This window comes from Armigeres subalbatus, chromosome 2, assembly GCF_024139115.2.
Source record: "Armigeres subalbatus isolate Guangzhou_Male chromosome 2, GZ_Asu_2, whole genome shotgun sequence".
Lineage (NCBI taxonomy): Eukaryota > Metazoa > Arthropoda > Insecta > Diptera > Culicidae > Armigeres > Armigeres subalbatus.
The window spans coordinates 216,113,482-216,133,943 of NC_085140.1; the positions used below are offsets into that span (position 1 = coordinate 216,113,482).

At 44.4% G+C, this 20,462-nt stretch overlaps 1 protein-coding gene across 2 annotated transcripts in view; it reads right to left on the bottom strand.

The window, feature by feature from the left end:
• Positions 1-2,192: 2,192 nt before the first annotated feature.
• LOC134211651 (uncharacterized) overlaps positions 2,193-20,462 on the bottom strand; it is a 39,244-nt gene continuing 20,974 nt past the window's right edge. For both annotated transcript variants that reach the window (XM_062688746.1, XM_062688745.1), the window contains exons 3-5: positions 8,771-8,864; positions 3,425-3,544; positions 2,193-3,222 (exon numbers count right to left, since the gene is read on the bottom strand). In XM_062688746.1, the coding sequence (XP_062544730.1) occupies positions 2,291-3,222; positions 3,425-3,544; positions 8,771-8,864 (1,146 nt within the window). In that variant the 3' untranslated portion in view covers positions 2,193-2,290. The remainder of the gene's footprint in view (positions 3,223-3,424; positions 3,545-8,770; positions 8,865-20,462) is intronic.

Genomic DNA, 20,462 nt, shown 5'->3' on the forward strand with positions numbered 1-20,462 from the left:
CCACCTACGAATTTGTGCGAATTGCTCAATGCTAATGCTAATGCTAATTTAGAATTGCTTTGTTTCTTATTTACTCAAGCAAATAAAAGGCGTTTATAGATTTCTTATTGATGATAGTATTTATAGTATTTTTAGTATTTTTAGACCTGGGGAAAATGTGCCCGTCGCGCAGTCGTTGAAATATAAGATTAAATTGGGCCTGGCAAAAGACAAGTGAAGTATAAATTTTTATTATACCTGGCGGAAGGTAAACAGTGAAAATTGTTTGCTCCTTTCTTTCTTGTGAGGAAGAAATCCCCTTGAGGCAACCGCGTGGCTTTGACAGCACGAAGTGTTGAGAACAGTGCGATTGTACAAGCGTTAGCGTGGCTTGAACAATGCTAGTCGAGTACCGTGTGAATCGTCGCGTTTCGAATCGTTAGCGTGCGCGAGTGACGAGTGAGGATGGGTGTTATTTATTATGGGAGTGTTATCCAAAGTCCGACTAGTCCAAGAACAAACCCAAACCCAAAATCTTCGCGAAGAAACTCGATTTTCACTACCAGGAATACTCCGTAGTGCATAGTGAAATCCTGGAAGCAATCCCGGCATCATAGTTGGATTATCAGGATGAAATGCTGATGGCGTTCGACGTGATCTATATCGAGACGCTTGAACGGCTCTCCACAAAACAAACCGTAGCTCCAACAAGTGGGACCGGAATCCCGCAGATAATCGTTCAGCAACAGCCACTGCGAGCTCCTATTCCCAGTTACGAAGGAAATGTGGAGAACTGGCCGAAGTTCCGGACGATGTTCGAAGATATCGTCGTTCGCAGTAATGAATGCGACCCAATGAAGCTGCAAAATCTTCATAAGGACCCCGTCGAACAATAGGACCAATCTTCAAAAAAAACGGTCAAAAACCACTTTTCAAAGTGATCCAAATTAATAGCTTGACTCACGGGTTGTTAGTAGAACACTTGACGATGTAAACACAGTTTTGAGTCATTTTAATCGGATGGGTTTTACCTTTACAGTCATTACAAGTTGAGCATGTTGTCGATGTTTTATTCTGTTAAATATTGTAACATTTATCTTAAGGAGCGTCCACAAATAATGTAACGCTTGGAAGGGGGGGGGGGGGTTTGAGCGAAGTATGACTATCCATACAAAATTTTCAGATGTTCCATACAAAAAGTGTAACATTGAGGGGAGGGGGTTGAAAATGCCTATTTTTTGGGCTACGTAATTAATGAATCTCCTTTACTGCTTGTTGGCCACAATGTATACACCACCCAAACCTATAATATTTGGCGCCATTACAAAGTGTAGTCCTAAAACTAAAAACCCAGAATAATCCACCTAGCGGTGATGGTGCCTTTCTCGTGTGTCAATGTCACGAGAAATTCACATAAGAGAGGTCAAAATTGCACTTTAGGAAGATAGATTCAGTTATTTTCATCAATTCACATTTATTTTTCTATGCACCACCCCTAAATCACCTCCAAATTGCATTGAATGCATTGCAGGAGTTTTTTGAAAAAAAAATCGATTTTGATGTTTTATTAACTCCGTAATGCAATGGCCCAATGGATTAATGAAAAAGCAAAATCTGCCGCTATGAAATGAGTAGATAGCGCCACCGTAGACCAGTTCCTTCAAAACCTCTCGCATGTTAACCTACACATACAGTGGCGGCGCTACACATACATAGATTCCAAAAGTGGAGATTGGGGTTGTATATTTGAATACATTTGAATACACATTTGACCATTGTGTTGTGAAAAAAAGTTTTTATTTTCATATAAATTTCTATATAAACATAAAGTGTCTATGCGCATCCCCAAATCACCTCCAAATTGCCTTAAAATTAGCCAGGACTCCTAAATCATCAAATAAAAACTGATAGACATATGGGAGTTGGAATTTTCGAACATTTTTGAAATTTGACTGTTCATTTTACACCTATTCCCCCTACTACATATGATGTGGGAAAACTTCTCGAAGTGTCGTTTTGCGAAGAGTCCAGCAATGCGCGGTCTCCGGCGCTATGGGATCTCCCCCAATATAGCAAACAAGGATGATAGGATCAATCACAAAGTACTAAGAGATAAATGTATTAAGACAAAAGAAAACCGCAATAGTAAAGAGCGATTTATAGTAAGCATCATAGCTGGATTTCTTTTCGTTCTATTTTACTGAAATAGTAAATGAATTGTAAATTATATTTTAAACAGTCTGTTTCAGAGTATAACATTAGGAAAAGCACGATGATCGCTAAATTAGGTTCCCACACACTAGTTGATCGTTTAATGCTTGGACATGATTTGGACGGCTTCTCGTGGCGTGGTATTCCTTGTATCGGGAATAAGCAAAATACCGAGTAAGCATTTCAGTAGAATAACACTGGCGAAGACAATAGTCTTGATGTATGTATTTGCTAAACTACTTTCTACATTGAAATAAATAATGTAAACTACCATGTGGCCTACATACTCGCAGATCAACACGGATGCTACAGAAAAAACCTTCTTTTTAGGAGGGAAAGCCTCAGAGAGTAGAATTTCCGAAACTGGGAGCATACCGAATGTAACAAACACTTCAGCGGTTATATACATGAAAGGGGCTAGCCAGGGTTCAATAAAATCATGTGTTGCAAGCACAATACCAAATGCGAGAAGGAATGTTCCAGTGAATGTGGATGAAATGCCATATTGGAAGCGACGAGGAAGTATGTCGATTATCAATATTGCAAAGGTAGCGGCCGCCAGTTTACTTAACATAAGAATCGGAGGTGCCCAATTGGGGCTAGTTGGAGTTAAAATGAGCATCGCTGACATTAATAACATTTTAGCGATATTCATTGAGTAGTTGAAGTACAATAAATTAGCGAGCTTCAATGTTAGTACTAGTTGGAACGGCTTGAAGTTACCTTCAGTAATGAAGAACTTGGAAAGCATGTTACTTTCCGCCACCAGTAGTTTCATCTCGGTAAATTCCTCGGTGGTACCAGTAGTTTCCAATGCTTGGCCTCTCAATTTTAGAAAATTCTTCTGTGCCGTTGATTCGTCGTTTTTAACAAGTAGCGTATAAATGGGAGACTCGATTGTGAGGAAAAATGCGAGAACAAATGCAGCTAAGCTGAGCGGCATAATTATTATCCCCAATGCCATATTTGCGTGCATCGCTGGATCGAACATGAATATCACATTTGTCGTCACCATAGATATAACAGAAAATACTGTAAGAAAAACAATAATTGTGCATATTATACAATAATTTGGTTATTGTTATACCAACATTTGAAAAGGGCGTAACAGCCAAAATTTATTCTTTCTGATTCTTCGTCTACATATACAGCTATATATGTGGACGAAGAATCAGAAAGAATAAATTTTGCCTGTTACGCCCTTTTCAAATGTTGGTATAGGATAATTACATACCTGCTATGCCAGCTATGATTGACCAAACCATGAGGGTAATCAACTTCCCTCTATACTGTTTTGAAGCTATTTCGCCAATGTATATCGACATCACTAAATGGGCAATTCCGTGACCAAAACCTAGAGTAAAGTAAAAGTATGGTATAAATTATTTTTGCATAGTAAGTATAGATCAACATAATTGCAAAGTTACTTAGAACATATTTACTCAATAAGCTGTGATATTGAGGTGAAGCGAATAGCCATTAAAAGTATATTACTATATTATCATTTCATTTGGTCTAATAAGATCTCTATCCATGCTATAAGTTCTATCGCCAATCGCCATTTCTCAGAAACCGCCAGCGAATGACGATCTGCGAAAGCCAGATGAGTCGGCGACAGAGTCATAGCATGGAGTAGTTATAAAGGCTAATGTGCCTAATGCCGGAAATATGGGCAGTACAAAATTCTTGAAATTCATTATAATGATCACGAGTGACCAGAAAATCATGAAATTGAAGTTATTGCCAACACAACAATACCAACAAGTTATTTTATTTATCATCAGACTAAGCCCGTAGTGGCCTGTGCTGCACATAAAAGACTTCTCCATTCAGCTCGGTCCATGGCTGCACTTCGCCAACCACGCTGTCTGTAGAGGGTCCGCAAATCGTCCTCCACCTAATCGATCCACCATGCCCGCTGTGCATCTCGCCTTCTTGTTCCTGTCGGATCGTTATCGAGAACCATTTTCACCGGATTACTGTCCGACATTCTGGCTACGTGCCCGGCCCACCGCAGTCTTCCGATTTTCGCGGTGTGAATGATGGATGGTTCTCCCAACAGCTGATGCAACTCGTGGTTCATTCGCCTCCTCCACGTACCGTCCGCCATCTGCACCCCACCATAGATGGTACGCAACACTTTCCTTTCGAAAACTCCCAGTGCGCGTTGGTCCTCCACGAGCATCGTCCAGGTCTCGTGTCCGTAGAGAAATACCGGTCTTATAAGCGTTTTGTAGATAGTCAGTTTCAACCGTCAGTCAGTTTCAACCGTATCAGTTTATCCGGAAATTCGTTTTCGTGCATTAGCTGCCATAGCTGGTCCTGATCGATTGTATCATATGCGGCTTTGAAGTCGATAAATATATGATGTGTGGGCACGTTGTATTCGCGGCATTTCTGCAATACCTGACGTATGGCGAACACCTGGTCTGTGGTAAAGCGTTCACCCATAAATCCCGCCTGGTACTGCCCCACGAACTCTTTTGCAATTGGTGTTAGGCGGCGGCATAAAATTTGGGAGACTACCTTGCTACATTCCAGCTTATCGCCCTTTTGTAGATGGGACACATGACACCTTCCATCCACTCCTGCGGCAGAACCTCGTCCTCCCAAACCTTGGTAATCACCCTGTGCAGCGCTCTAGCCAGTGCTTCACCACCGTGTTTAAACAGCTCTCCTGGTAGTTGGTCAACTCCAGGGGCTTTGTTGTTTTTCAGCCGGCCGATTTCGGAGCCGGAAGTCGCATGTCCTGCGAGCGTGTCCTAGGTTCATTACCATACCGCCACCGTTGTCTGCCATATCGCCATTCAGGTGCTCTTCGTAGTGCTGCCGCCACCTTTGGATCACCTCACGCTTGTTCGTAAGAAGGTTCCCGTTTATGTCCTTACACATATCGGGCTGCGGCACGTGGCCCTTACGTGAACGGTTCAACTTCTCATAGAACTTTCGTGCGTTATTAGCGCGGTACAGTTCCTCCGTCTCTTCACGGTCTCCATCTTCCTGCTGGCGCTTTTTCCTCCGGAAAATCGAGTTTTGTCTGTTCCGCGCCCGTTTATAACGTGCCTCGTTCGCCTTCGTGTGGTGTTGCAGCAATCTCGCCCATGCTGAATTCTTCTCTTCCACTAACTGATCACATTCGCCGTCATACTAGTCGTTTCTCTGATTCGGAGCCACCGTACCTAGTGCAGCGGTTGCGGTGCTTCCAATGGCGGATCGAATATCTCTCCAGAGATGCTGAGAGATGCTCTTCAAGAGATGCTGCGCCTAGCTGCTCTTCCGTTGGGAGTGCCACTTCCAGCTGCTGCGCGTAGTCTTGGGCTAGTCTACTGTCTTGTAGCCGCCCAATGTTAAGCCGCGGCGGACGACTCCGACGCGTGTTGATCACCGTCGAGAGTTTTGAGCGCAGACATACTGCGACGAGGTAGTGGTCGGATTCAATATTCGCACTGCGGTAAGTGCGTACGTTCGTGATGTAGGAGAAGAATTTACCGTCGATTAGAACGTGGTCGATTTGGTTTTCCGTTACTTGATTAGGTGATTTCCATGTGGCCTTGTGGATATTCTTGCGGGGGAAGAAAGTGCTTCGGACTACCATTCCGCGGGAGGCTGCAAAGTTTATGCATCGTTGGCCGTTGTCGTTCGATACGGTATGCAGACTATCCGGTCCGATGACCGGTCTATACATTTCCTCCCTTCCTACCTGAGCGTTCATGTCACCGATGACGATTTTGACGTCCCGCAGTGGGCATCCATCGTAAGTCTGCTCCAGCTGCGCATAGAACGCTTCTTTCTCGTCGTCGGATCTCCCTTCGTGTGGGCAGTGCACGTTGATGATGCTATAGTTGAAGAAACGGCCTTTTATCTTCAGCTTGCACATCCATGCGTTGATTGGCTGCCACCCAATCACACGATAGCGCATCTTTCCCAGCACTATAAAGCCGGTTCCCAGCTCATTGGTGGTGCCACAGCTTTGGTAGAAGATAGCTGCTCGATGCCCGCTTTTCCACACTATCTGTCCTGTCCAGCAGATTTCCTGCAGCGCTACGACATCGAAGTTGCGGGGATGTAATTCATCGTAGATTATCCTGTCGCAACCTGCGAAGCCTAGCGACTTGCAGTTCCATGTTCCAAGCTTCCAATCGTGATCCTTTATTCGTCGCCTAGGTCGTTGCCGATTGTATCGAGTCGTATTATCTTCTATGTCGTTCGTAATAGTTGTTTTTAAAGGCGGCTTATTGGGCCTGCGCAAACCTCCTGTCTCGTCGGAGGGCCGTCGTGTCAGGGCTGTTTGGCGTCCCACCTAACACCAGGACTTGGGCTTGTGCGCTTTGAGCGGCACACGGTCGCTTTGGCGGAGCCTACTTGCGGATACATGCAGCTTTTTATAGAGGTTTAACAGGGCCCACTGTCAAACCCCACCACATCCTAGGCAGGCGCCACAACTCGCAGATGGCCTGGGGAGGGATCGTCAAGCGTCCCCTGCTGCCCATCAACAAGTTATGCTGATGTTCTAAGCTTAAGTGACCAGACGTCCCGGATTATGCGGGAGAATCCAGCATTCAGCCTATATACGCCCATCATTGCCAGGCGTCCCGGAAAACGTGATTTGTAATGCCTTGGAATCCGTAGGAAAATGGGATGTCTAGAAAATCTATAACAGTTCCAAATAATAGAACTATATGAGATTTGCCAGTATCAAGGGTCTACTCAACTTGAAGAATGAAGGTTTGAATAGTTTTGACTCAGGATAACGCAGAAATTTTGAGCATCTGAAGCATTTGAATAATCTGGAGGATCTAGAAGTTCCCAAACAATCATATTTTGCTTGCGACTCACCAGATACCAAATGTATTGATATTTAGATGTTGGATATAAATTAGTACGCATTACGTATAGCGAATCATAATATATTGCTTCATACTTCTCCATTGTGTTTGCCAATTTGATTTGATTGATTGATTTATTGATTTTTTAATTCCACCACTTAATTGTACCTCGACAGATACGTATTTCGACCTCAACGGTAAGGTCGTCTTCAGTGTCTCGTACTTGACTTGACTCGAAGTCGAGTCAAGTACGAGACACTGAGGACGACCTTACTGTTGAGGTCGAAATACGTATCTGTCAAGGTACAATTCAGTGGTGGAATTAAATGGTATTGTACAAACTCGTCTTATGACAAGTGAAGACATTCCACTAAAAAGCTCAAAATAATTTTCTTAACAAAATATTAAATCCAATTTAAATCTAATCCAAATCCAATATAAATCTAATCCAAGTCCAATTAATCCCAAACCAAATCCAATTCCCATCCAAATCAAATTGGTAAACACAATGGAGGCTTCCACAAAAGTTTGGTTTTGGAGTAATCTTCGAGCATGTTTTACACTTCGTAAAAGTAAAAGCAAATCCTTTTGTCTTATGCCGAACAAACGCATCGTTCATATCTTCCGTTACCTTAAACCGAGCAAATACATTAATTGAATGCAGAAATCGTTTTCTATTCTATCTTTGTGCCGGGACCAAGCACAAAGTGGTTTTGTTTGTAGTGGTTTTGTTTGTATCTTGCTGTATCCTCGTCAGATATTTGTTATTGAAAAATAACTATTCTTCTACATGTTCGAGTCAGTCTAATAATAAAAAAATAAATTTCTATCTCACTTTTAGGTGAATTAATAAAAAATATGTTTTTCTCAAATGATACCCCTTGATGTATACAACATACTTGCTGAACATACTATGTCATTTAAAACAAGATTTCATACCGAAAAAGCTGACGATCACTCTTTTCGGGATTTTAACCACTGTGAAATGGGGAGAAAGGTTCTGATTTTAGTGGGTCGGGTAGTATCTTGTGTGTAGTCGCATATAATTTCCATTTATGCTAGATTTTCGGAAAATCTTGGACAACACTACCTGAGTTATCTTCCCAGGTGTTTGGCTGCAGATGCCTTTCCTAAAAATATACCGAATAGATTATAAATTGTTCTTGCCTTCAAACTAATGTTGATCTGCTGAACAATTTCGTAAAATACGACCTTACAGCATAATATAACAATTTTGTACAAGCCAAATTAGGTACATATGTAAAAAGTAGTTCAATCAAAGTTAATTGCCTATATTACGGGGATCAAACCACCCGACTTGGTTGCGAAGGCCGACGGAGGTCCTTCGTTGCTTAGTTGGTTAAACTGCCGTAATGTGGAAAAGTGACATAACAGCCATTTTACAACATGCATTTTTTTCATTTTTTCTGTTAAAGAGCTCGATGGGTAGTATTCATTAACACCATTTTTGGAAAATGGCGTATACGTCACTTAGTCACTCAGATTACGGCAGTAAAGCACCAGTCTAGCGTACTATAGGGTCGTGGGTTCGCGTCCCATCGAAGGGAAGTGGTTACCTCCAATACATTTTTCAAATCATTATCTTCCACATAATGTACATATTCACATATGAGTTTTCATAACATTGTAAATTGTAAAAAGTAATTTATACAGACAGATTGGTAACATCAACAACGATTTTGGTTATAGTTTCTAAGTAAACCATATTGACCATTCATTATCTCGATATATACCTGCAATTATTCGTGTTGCCACCGTAGCTGGATAGTCTGTTGGCATAGCTGTGAAGAATATTCCGTTTATCATGAAGAAAAATGAAGAAAGCATCTGGAAAGAAAATAAAAGCAAAAGCAAAATTAATTTTTCTTTATAAGTTATTAGAGTATTAGAGTATTATAAGTAAGAGTACCGATAGCTGCTCGTTTGGAACACGATTTTGTATGGAAATGCCAGATGAATATTTTTCCAATTCTGACAGTGTCGCCACTTTGTACTACACCCACATTAGTAGTTATGGTACAGCCTGATTTAGCCAAGACACCAGACTTTTTGGATCGATACATTTTTTTTCAAAATTTTTGAACGCAATAACCGTTTGTTATCAAATTTATTAGTGAGCAACGATGCTATATGTCGTGACGTGGAGTGTCATTATAAAGGTTATAGGGTCAATGAGTAGAAGGCAGTGCTCTTCAAACCAAAATATTTTAGGGTGCGAAGACATACAAATGCTTCACTTGTTCATTCACAAAAGCAAAATACGCCTGCATTAATCTACCATTTCGATTGGTGGTTAAGCCTGCCCTGGGCGGAATTCACCTTTATATCGATACAAGAACAGTCACTAAGGGCCGATTTCTTCACCTCCGCTTAGTGCCTAAACCAGGTTTAAGCGTATGGGTAAGCACCGCTTAAGCACTAAGCGGAGGTAAAAAAATTGGCCCTAAGCCAAATGGAACTTTCGAAGTGGGAATTGAGAAATCCATTCTTCCTTCTTCCTTTTCTTTTTTTCCTGCTTTCTATTTTCTTACTTATTTCTTCTTCCTTCCTTCTTCTAATTTCTTCTTCCTTCTTTCTTCTGCTTTTTTAATTCTCTTTCTTCTTACTTCTTCCTCATTCATCCTTCCTTCTTAATTCTTCCCGCTTCTTTCTTTCTTATTTTTCTTCCTAGTTGCTTTTCCCTTTTTCTGTCTGTCTTCTTCCTTTATCATTCTTCCTACTTCCTACTTCCTTTTTCGTTTTTCCTCCTTTCTTCTTCCATCTTTCTTCTTCACTCTTCTATCTTCTTCCTTCTTTTTTCCTCCACAATCCATTTTCCAACGGTCTTCCAGACACGCTTTGTGACCGCAATCCATTTTCAAGCGGTCTTCCAGACACGCTTTGTGATTTTCTAAACCACAATCCATTTTGCAGCGTTCTTCCAGCAATACAAACCAGGGGTCTGATGTTTTGGTTGTGTTTTCGTAGTGTAGATGCAGTCTCGTTTCTTCTGCTTGTCGTTTATGGAACTGTCAGTGTGGAACGCACCTATCTCTTTCTTTCCCATGATTCTTCTTCTGGCTGTCAGTGCGGAATTTTCTATGTTGGCTACGAAATGAACTGTGGTGGAGGTATACAAGTGTCAGTCCCGTGATACAAACCCATTACCTTGTGTTTTTTAATCATCAAATATTTGAACACATTAGTACATTAACAATTGAATTCAACTCACCTTTTGAAATCAGCGTCAGGATCCACCAAATAACCTGGCAGGATTGATGGAAATTACAATGTTTGACCCTCACTATAAGTTCCGCTAGTTTTACAATATGGATTCCTACCCCTAAATGTAATTTGGCCCTTCTGGCAACACGGTTGATGTTTATGTTTATTTCATGTACTTTGTTTTTATTTACTTGACCATCAACATTATGTGTAAATACGTTCAGCTATGTTAGTTCAATAAATCGTCCTTTCTGTCCGTGAATGTCCGCTGTGTTCCGCGATAATTTTCAGCTTCCGAAGTCGGTACGCGAGTGTCCACTAGTGCCAAGTGAGAACTCTGCACAACAACCAACAGGTTATTGGCCCAGAACGAAGATTGGAAGGTGAAAATTGCGAGAAAAAGTGATCCCGCGGTTAACTTCGATTTTCCATCGCGAGTGCGCATCTTGTGTTGTGAGAAGATGGCGGATTTGGGCAAACTTTCGTTTGCAAAGCTCAACAACAATAATTGGGCGAGCTGGAAATTCCGCATGGAAATGTTGCTCATGCGAGAAGAACTCTGGTATGTGGTATACGATTCGATACCATAGCCGATGACTGCGCTTTGGAACAAAGATGAGCAGAAAACCTGGGCTACAATCGGTTTGTGTGTGGAAGACAACCAGTTTAGCCTGGTAAAAATGACTAAAACCGCGAAAGATTTTTGGGATCAATTGCGCGCGTACCACGAAAAGTCAACGCTGACTTCCCGCGTTTTTTTGCTGAGGAAATTGTGTTCGTTGAACTTGAGTGAGGGTGGTGATGTGGAGAAGCACCTCTTAGAGCTTGAAGAGCTGTACGACCGGTTGTCGGCAGCCGGACAAAATTTGGAAGAGCCGCTGCGAATCGCCATGATTCTCCGGAGTTTGCCGGACTCTTATGGCGGGTTAGTGACGGCCTTAGAGGGTCGGCCGGACACGGACCTAACAATGCAGCTAGTGAAGTCGAAGCTGCTTGACGAATATGAGCGAAGACATGAGAAGAATGGCGGTTCAGTGAATGCGATGAAGAGTTCGACGATGCGGGGGAAGAAAAGTGGTGTTGCACACGAGCGGAAGTGTTTCCATTGTGGAAAGCCGGGTCACATGCAGCGAGATTGCCGTTTGCTAGCGCGGCAGAAGAAAAGTGACGAAGAACGGAAGAGGTCCGAAGAAAAACAAAGTGCCAAGTAGGCGAAGAAAACAGCAGTGGTGTGTGCTTTATGCCTAGAAGTGCTCCACGCGGGCCATGGTTCATATACAGAAGGGCTAGTTGTCACATGACGTGTGATGAAAGTTTTTTTTTTTCTCGACGTTGGAAAAGAAGTATGGCCCGAAAGTTTTCCTGGCTGACGGGAAAATAGCGAAGACAGCCGGCCATGGTGAAGGGACAGTGCTCGGTGTTAACGGTAACGGTGATGCGGTCGATGTGAAGCTTGTTGACGTTTTGTATGTTCCTTCGTTGACGAGTGGGCTCATTTCGGTGGACAAGCTGACCGCAAATGGTTTCACGGCCGTTTTTAGTGCTAACGGATGTGAGATCCGTGATGCTACCGGCTCATTGACGGTAGTAGGAGAGCGCTCTGGCTGTCTGTACCGGCTGAAGCTAGCGGAATCATCAAAGAAAGCTCAAGGTAAGACACACACTACTAATTGTCAGCATCAATGGCACCGACGTTTCGGACATAGGCATCCGGATGTGATTGAGAGAAGTCGTGAAGAGAAGTTAGGTAACGGTATGATCGTTACCGACTGTGGCATCCGTAAATTCTGCGAGCCATGTCTGGAGGGAAAGTTGGCGAGAAGTCCAGTTCACAAATCATCCGAGAGGAAGTCGACCCAAGTGCTAGATCTGGTCCACACGGATCTGTGCGGGTCAATGCGGATGACGACACCCGGCGGTAACCGGTTCCACATGACAATGATCGACGACTACAGCCGCTTCACCGTCGTTTATCTTCTGGAGAAAAAGTCGAAAGCGCCGCAGAAAGTAAAGGAGTACGTTCGGTATGTGGAGAACCTTTCAACAGAAGGCCGCGTATAATCCGCTCGGATGGCGGAGGCGAATACGTGAATGAGGAGTTGGGCGACTTCTTTGTCAAGGAGGGAATCAAGGCGCAGTATACGACAGCATACACACCACAGCAAAACGGTGTAGCTGAGCGGAAGAATCGGTCGCTACAGGAAATGGCGACGACGATGCTCCTGGATGCCGGTCTCCACAAACGGTACTGGGGCGAGGCCGTGTCAACGGCCGCTTATTTGCAGAACCGTCTTCCGTCGCGATCGGTGGACAAGACTCCATACGAAAAGTGGTACGGGCGGCAACCAGTACTTTGCCATTTAAAAGTATACGGTTGTCCGGCCTTTGTACATATTCCTGCCGTTAAGCGCGGGAAGTTTGAGAGCAAGGCGAGGAAGCTGCGGTTCATCGGGTACTCTGACGCCCATAAAGGGTACCGATTCGTTGATACGTCTATGGACAAGGTCACGATCAGCCGCGACGCAAGGTTTTTGGAGCTGGAAACGGGTCGTCTCACGGGGCGGAGTTGGATTAAGCTGTCGTTGGAAGTTCGTCGATTAGTGACAAGGAGTGGCCCTTCCAGTAGTGCAAACGAAGTAGCAAACATGAGAAGAAGAAAATGCAGACGAAGAAACAGCCCTCTTCGGCGAGGAAACAGTGTATGGAGAAAGTGAAAAAGAGTACTATTTTGATGTAGAAGATGGCGAGTCGGACGGAGATCCCCTCGCTGTGAAGCAGAAGGGAGATGACGAAGAAGTTGTGAACGGTGCACGGAGATTAGGGCGTCGCACCCGCGAAATGCTACCCAGCCGATTGTCGGATTATGTAGTAGGCGTCGTCAGGCAGCAGCAGAAGGAACCAACGACATTTCGTCAAGCAGTATCCAGTCAAAAGCGAGATTCGTGGAAGGCGGCGATGGACAGCGAAATTCAGTCGCACAATCAAAACGGGACGTGGGAGTTAGTACTGCTTTCGAAGAGCAAGAAAGTGGTAGGCAGCCGTTTGGTGTATAAAATCAAAAGGAACGAATCCAACGAAGTGGTCCGTTACAAGGCACGGATCGTTGCCCAGGGGTTCACGCAATGCTACGGAGTCGATTACGACGAAGTGTTTGCCCCTGTGACCAAGCATGCCACACTACGGGTACTGCTGTCTATGGCGGCGAAGAAGAGGATGGTGCTGAAGCATTTAGATGTGCGCACCGCGTATCTCTACGGAGACATAGAGGAAGAGCTCTATATGCGCCAACCACCCCGCTACGAAGTTGGCGGCAAGGAGGAGATCGTTTGTCGGCTTCGTAGAAGTATTTACGGACTGAAACAGTCCGCTCGATGTTGGAACCGGAAGCTAACCGGTGTTCTGACGGAAATGGGATTCCAAGCAAGTTCGGCGGATCCGTGCTTATTCGTGGCAACCAGGGATGGCCTCAGAGTATACCTGATCGTTTATGTCGATGATTTCCTCATCGGATCAGAGAGCGAGGCGGAGATTATCCGCGTTCAGAAGCAGCTGAGTCGGCATTTCGAGATTGTCGATCTTGGCGATGTGAAGCACTTCCTAGGTCTGGAAGTACAGAAGGAGGATGACACGTTCTGTGTCAGTCTGTCCAACTACATCGATAAGCTGGTTGCACGAGTAGGCCTAAGCGAAGCGAAGGAGGCAAAAACGCCCATGGATCAGGGCTATCTGAGGAACGAGGTTGAGAGCAAACCGTTCGAAGATGGTACGAAGTATCGAAGCGTGGTTGGTGCTCTTCTCTATGTAGCGGTGTGTGCGCGGCCGGATATAGCTACCAGTGTGGGAATCCTTGGCCGGAAGTTTAGTGCCCCCATGGAAGCGGACTGTACAGCTGCAAAGGTGTGGTACGGTACCTTAAAGGTACCAAAGAATGGAAGTTGAGGCTTGGACTCAAGAAAGCAGAAGAGTTGGTGGCATTTTCGGATTCTGATTGGGCAGGAGATCCAAGCACACGGAAGTCGACAATCGGTCACATGGTGTTCTACGCAGGAGGAGCAGTTTGTTGAGTCAGTCATCGGCAAAGTTGTGTGACCCTTTCGACAATGGAAACGGAGTACGTCGCCCTGGCCGAAGCGTGCCAGGAAGTAGTGTGGCTTAGACGACAGTTAAAAGACTTTGGTGAAGAACAAGTGGATGCAACAGTGGTAAACGAAGATAATCAGGGATGCCTGAGCTTCGCCCGTTCCGAGAGGTCCAGCAAGCGCTCAAAGCATATCGAAACCAAGCACCATTTTGTTCGAGATCTTTGCGACAACGGTGAGGTGGTGCTGCAGTACTGTCCAACAGATCAGATGCCAGCTGATGTACTGACGAAGCCGTTGGGATTCGTTAAGCATCGGCAATTTGCTGAACAGTTGGGGTTGGTCGGTAAGCGACCATAGCAAGGTGAGGTGACTAACCATTGAGGAGGAGTGATGGAAATTACAATGTTTGACCCTCACTATAAGTTCCGCTAGTTTTACAATATGGATTCCTACCCCTAAATGTAATTTGGCCCTTCTGGCAACACGGTTGATGTTTATGTTTATTTCATGTACTTTGTTTTTATTTACTTGACCATCAACATTATGTGTAAATACGTTCAGCTATGTTAGTTCAATAAATCGTCCATTCTGTCCGTGAATGTCCGCTGTGTTCCACGATAATTTTCAGCTTCCGAAGTCGGTACGTGAGTGTCCACTAGTGCCAAGTGAGAACTCTGCACAATAACCAACAAGGATCGCCAAAATGTGAGGCCCCAAATGGCCGGAGCGAATTGTTATGACACGCTGAGGTGTTAATGTATAATCACACGTTGATGGTAACTTACTCAAACCCCACACTCCCCAACTGTGAGGACAGTTGAAGGATTACGAGCCAATAATACTGCATCTCTGGAAGGCAGTCTATCACTGGCTACCAAGTGAGCCATAAACTAGTCTCAGAAACCCTGCTTCGCATAGCTTCCAACGAAACACTCCCTTGAGATTATCTCCCGGCTCTGAATATCAGGCCCCGAAGATAAACTACGACAAAGTACATACTGCAGGAGACAAAAATAAAGCCCGATCTCCAATTAGTTTTCGGTTAACTGCCAAGCAGGCAATACGCGCCTCGAAAAATTGTATCGCCGTTTTGATCGCCTGACCGATAGTGTATAACTTTGAAGTGCCTATAATTGATATCGTTTGCGGATGCTTAAAACTCTTTGTGTTCAGTGCAGTGGGTGATTTTTAGAGGCTTAGGGAAAGGTAACAGCTAGACTGAAATTTTGAAGAGTGGGTGTTAATTTTTATTTGCCCAACAGCCCTATATAGCCGACAAAATGTGCCTGCTCCAAGCAGTAAAAAGCATGGAGTAGGGCGGTGATTTGCAGTAAGATCGGTAAGAGTGGAGTTTCAAAGCAATTCCGATACGATTCTATGATCGAAGTGGCAATAAGGTGCTCCTTAATATATCTTCCAACAGGCCTTTCGTTCACTGCATAAAATTATGTGGCGTGTCCTGTGAGCTGCATTCCAGAGCGATGGTCGATTGGAGTGGCTGGCACGAATAGCTGGCATGGGCCGGCAAGCATTAGCGTTCTGTCCGGTCCAGGCTCCGGTCCGGTCAAGGTTTGCGGTCGCCGAGGGATACACGGTTACACTGATACACACACAAATTAAACTTTAGGTTAAGCACTTAGCGTAAGCATTAGCATTAGCATTAGCATTGTTACGGTGTAATTCGTAGATTGGACACTTGTGATACTCATGTTTTACTTTTGAGATCCTTATCTAGATTGCTATCAGAAATCAAGAAGGGGAGTGGTCCTTGATTCCAGTCTTAAACAAAAATAACAAAAGCATGAGGATTACTACTCCTGGCCACGCCCATCTTCACCGTAACTAGGGAGAGGAAGGAAGTGTTGATGTAGTACTTACTTAACGAGAGGCCACCGACTTAGCGACACCCTCATAAGTACCACGGAGGTGGATAATGAGGAAGGTATTCGTTGGGTCAGGATTTGCTTGTAGCTGGCAATGTAACCGTGGTAGATCTTACCCCGTAACACACCACGTAAAGGTGTCTACCCAGCATTACGGGTATAGGTTAAGCATTTAGCGTAAGTACACTAATATACATCTTTAAAATGCATGTGAAATCTATATTTTTATTTTGTTGCAATGATTCCGAGTAGTGCTTTTTATGGGTTCACTATATTGTATGAACCAATTGTTGGCGGTTCTGGGTACGTGGGCAATGTGGACCAGTGCCATATTCGCCTCTTTTCACTTTTGTCTCTGTCTCATGCGCCCCCTCCCCTCAAGGGGGAGGTGACAAGGTCTCCCCAGTGATAATAAATGACTGGATCAGATCAAGATGAAAATTTCACAATTGCTTGGATTTCCGCCAGTCCAAGTAAACTAAATGAAAAAGAAATCCCACTCTCGTTTCTTTTCAAAGAGGGTTTTCCCAGATTCTTCAACAAAAGTGAACTAAATAATATGAAAAGTTTGGAAAAGGACTTTATTATGTCCCATGTCCGTATTACATTGAAACATTTCCGCAGGCCTGTGAGAACTTTACAAACCCCCACTCAGAGCCGTAAGTGCCAAAAGTGGGGTCATGGCACCAAACATTTCCACATGGATACTAAATGCATGATTTGTGGTGGAACCTCTCACGCCAACGGCTCCTGTCCTGCGAGAGAAGAAATCTGTGGAGAAAATCGTAAATCCAATTTCTGGGGATGCCCTTCACGCAAAAAAGTTTTGAAATTCCGTGCAAAATTGATGACGGGAAATTCTAATAGGATCCCAGATTCGCCGGGTAAAATAATCACAAACGTTCAAAATCGAGTCAAGTACGATACTCTGAAGGCGGACTTACTGTTGAGGTCGAAATACGTATCTGTCAAAAATAGAATCAAGTGGTGGAAATAAAATGTAATTGTACGAACTCGTCTTATTATGAATATACTATGTCAATGACCGTTTTGTAGATTGTCAGTTTGGTACGGCCGCGAACTTTATTCGATCGGAGCGTCTTGCGGAGTCCAAAGTAAGTACGATTTCCAGCCACTATGCGTTTCCGAATTTTTCTGCTTGGAGCATTTTCGGCGGTCACCAGTGAGCCCAAGTACACAAATTCTTTTACCACCTCGATTTTGTCACCACCAATGCAAACTCGCGGTGGGTGGCTCACATTATCTTCTCTTGAGCCTCTTCCTATCATGTACTTTGTCTTCGACGTGTTGATGACTATTCCGATCCGCTTGGTTTCCCTCTTCTCAAAGTTACGTGCCATAATATCTATGTCGTTGGCGAAGCCAAATAGCTCGACGGACTTATTGAAAATTGTACCACTCGTGTTAATCCCTGCTCTTCGTATTACCCCTTCCAAAGCTATGTTGATCTAGCAGACACGAAAGACCATCAGCTTGCCGTAACCTTCTGGGACTCGAGAATGCCCCTGAAACTCGAACTACGCACATCACCCGATCCATCGTCGCTTTGATCAACCGTGTCGGTTTATCCAGAAATCCGTGTTCGTGCATTAGCAGCCATAGCTGGTCCCGATCGATTGTATCATACGCGGCTTTGAAGTCGATGAATAGATGATGTGTGGGCACGTTGTATTCGCGGCATTTCTGCAGTACTTGGCGAATGGCGAACACCTGGTCGCAATATATGCTAACTAAATACCATTATGATCCTGTTAGTTCTGTTTGAAGTGCCTTCCAACACCAGGGCTTGTTGGCAAGTGCGCTAATGTTAACTATGAGCAAAATGCATACTGGAAGCATTACAGTGTACTGTTTCTAACTTGGAGAAGATTTCAACCAATAGAAAAGGAAATTCACATAAATTGAAAACATCTTTTTTATGCCGAATGCATCTAATACATAGCCGATTCATAAAGATTGTATCATTTTCGCGTCACAATAAAATGAAAGTTTGCGTTTATCTGTACTGCCGCCGCACGCATAGCTGTCCCGTAATCATAATCAATATGGGAGTGATGCTTGCGACGGCAGTGCAGTCCTTATCTGTTTTTTTTTAATTTCAAATTAAGCAGGACCATTTGAGCAGCACCCCCTATTCTCGTCCGCAACGTTAATAACTCGACCGCGTTCCAACCAAACGGCTTGATTTTTTTGTACATCACTAGATGTCGACAGCGACCATGTACTAAAAAACAAGTAACTCGGTTGTAATGCGATCGAGTAATGAACGTTGTGGACGGGAATAGGGGGTACTGCCCAAATGGTTCTCTACCCTACTTTTCGAAAGCTACCAGCGCACAACATCAGATATAGACACAGTCAGATATAAGATATTTGTGTGCTGTTGTAAGGCTAGGGTATCGGCCGCATACGTTCCTAATATCGAAACTCTGGAATACATACATTTTTTACAAAGGTAATCGATAAGCTTCAAAAATTTAGAAACTTAATATATTCTTCTATCAAATCTAATATAATTCAAAAGTATGTCAAAGGAACTCTGAACAAAATTAATACATTTACCCTACACAAGTTAGATCTAGTTTAACCTTTGTTTTCGCACTTTGTACGTTCCTTAATTTGCTTTAATGCAGCATGGCTTTACAGTTAGTCATCGAATCGTCACCGAAGTTATGTGTCTCATATCATATCTAAGCTTGTTCGCTGATTGTTTACTTGTACGCATTTATACGAACGTTATCTATATTTACATCTAACAACATGAACCCAGATCAAAGGCTTGACGAAACAACTCGACATTTCTCTAGACCACCTATAATTTGTTGTGCTATAAATTGGATTATCCCGTGGTGACAAAAAATCTGGCTTCCAGATTTCTCTGGTATTCTCGGTCTCTAGTAGCAACAATAACATACTAACATTTCCTCCCTTTTCCAACTGACTGTAAGGACTTGGCCGGCGCCGTTATTGATCAACATTTGCGAGCTGCTGAAACGTGCACTTCGATAATAGATGGTAAACCCCAACTACTATTCACTTGGATCGTAGTGCAATTTGCACCAGTTCTGATCAATCACGGAGTAGCAACCGGAGTAGCATGTTGTTCTTCGCGCGGCCACTTGTTCGATAAAAGGATCGAGTTCGACCACAGAGCATGACCACCGGTATGACCCATGAAGCCGACTCCGATCCCTTGGACCACCTCTTATTTGCGCCTGAACTAGCCATCCTTGAGTCCACGCGCCACCTTCTGTGTAGCTCCGAGACGATTTGGGCGATAGCCGATAAAACGAACCCCCCATGGGGTGCTTGCTGTTCACAGCTTTGCTGGAACAAATCAAACAATTGGGAGGGTTCGTGCAGCATTGTGCCTTATGTCCCTCCAATCCGCAGCGTCGGCAGAGATTGCTGCTGTCAGGGCCTTTGCAGTCCCATTGCTTGTTCCCCGGTTCCAAGCACTTCAAGCAAACTTCGGGTTGCTCGTATATGCCCACAGGGCATACCGACCATCCCACCTTGACGCTCCCTAACTTAACTACCTTGGAGGCGTCCGCTGCACATAGCCGATAACCAATGCTACCTGCGTCCCTGCCGGACCTTTCCGTAGCCGAACGGCTGCGGTGGGCGTCTCCACGTCACACTGTCGCCGCAGTGCCGTGACGAGCTCTTCGACTGCGGTGATCTCGTCCAGGTCTTTAACCCTTAGATTCACCTCCGTAATGAGTGCTCTCACCTTGACCATCTCACCTAGGACTTCCTCCGCCAACTTCTTGTAGGCGGCGCCCTTTTGCGAGACCCCCCGCTTCAGCTCGAGGATCATCTCGCCCATCCGGGTACGTCTTATTCGACGTACGTCGGTGCGGAGTTCACCGAGCTTGACGTCACTCCTCATCGCCTACAAGACGTCCGAGTACTTAACCTCGTCCGTCTTGATGACTAGGGCATCGCCCCTGGAGCAATTGGCGCCTACCTTAGACTTTTTGCTACCCTCATTCGCCTGGGCCTTTTTTTCGGCCCTAGACGTCTTCGGTTTCCTCTTGTTCTTGACCAGGGTCCAGGAGGCGCAATCCCCCTCTATTTCTCTAGTCTGGTGCGGCTCTCAGCCTGCCGTAACCCCTTACCACCGTCTTTCCTGGGTGGATGGACCGTTCCAGGTCCTTCCTCCCCCGGTTTTCGAGGTACTTGGCCGGGGTTCAGCTTCCCAGCCCCACTACCCTTGTTCGGGGTAGTAACGG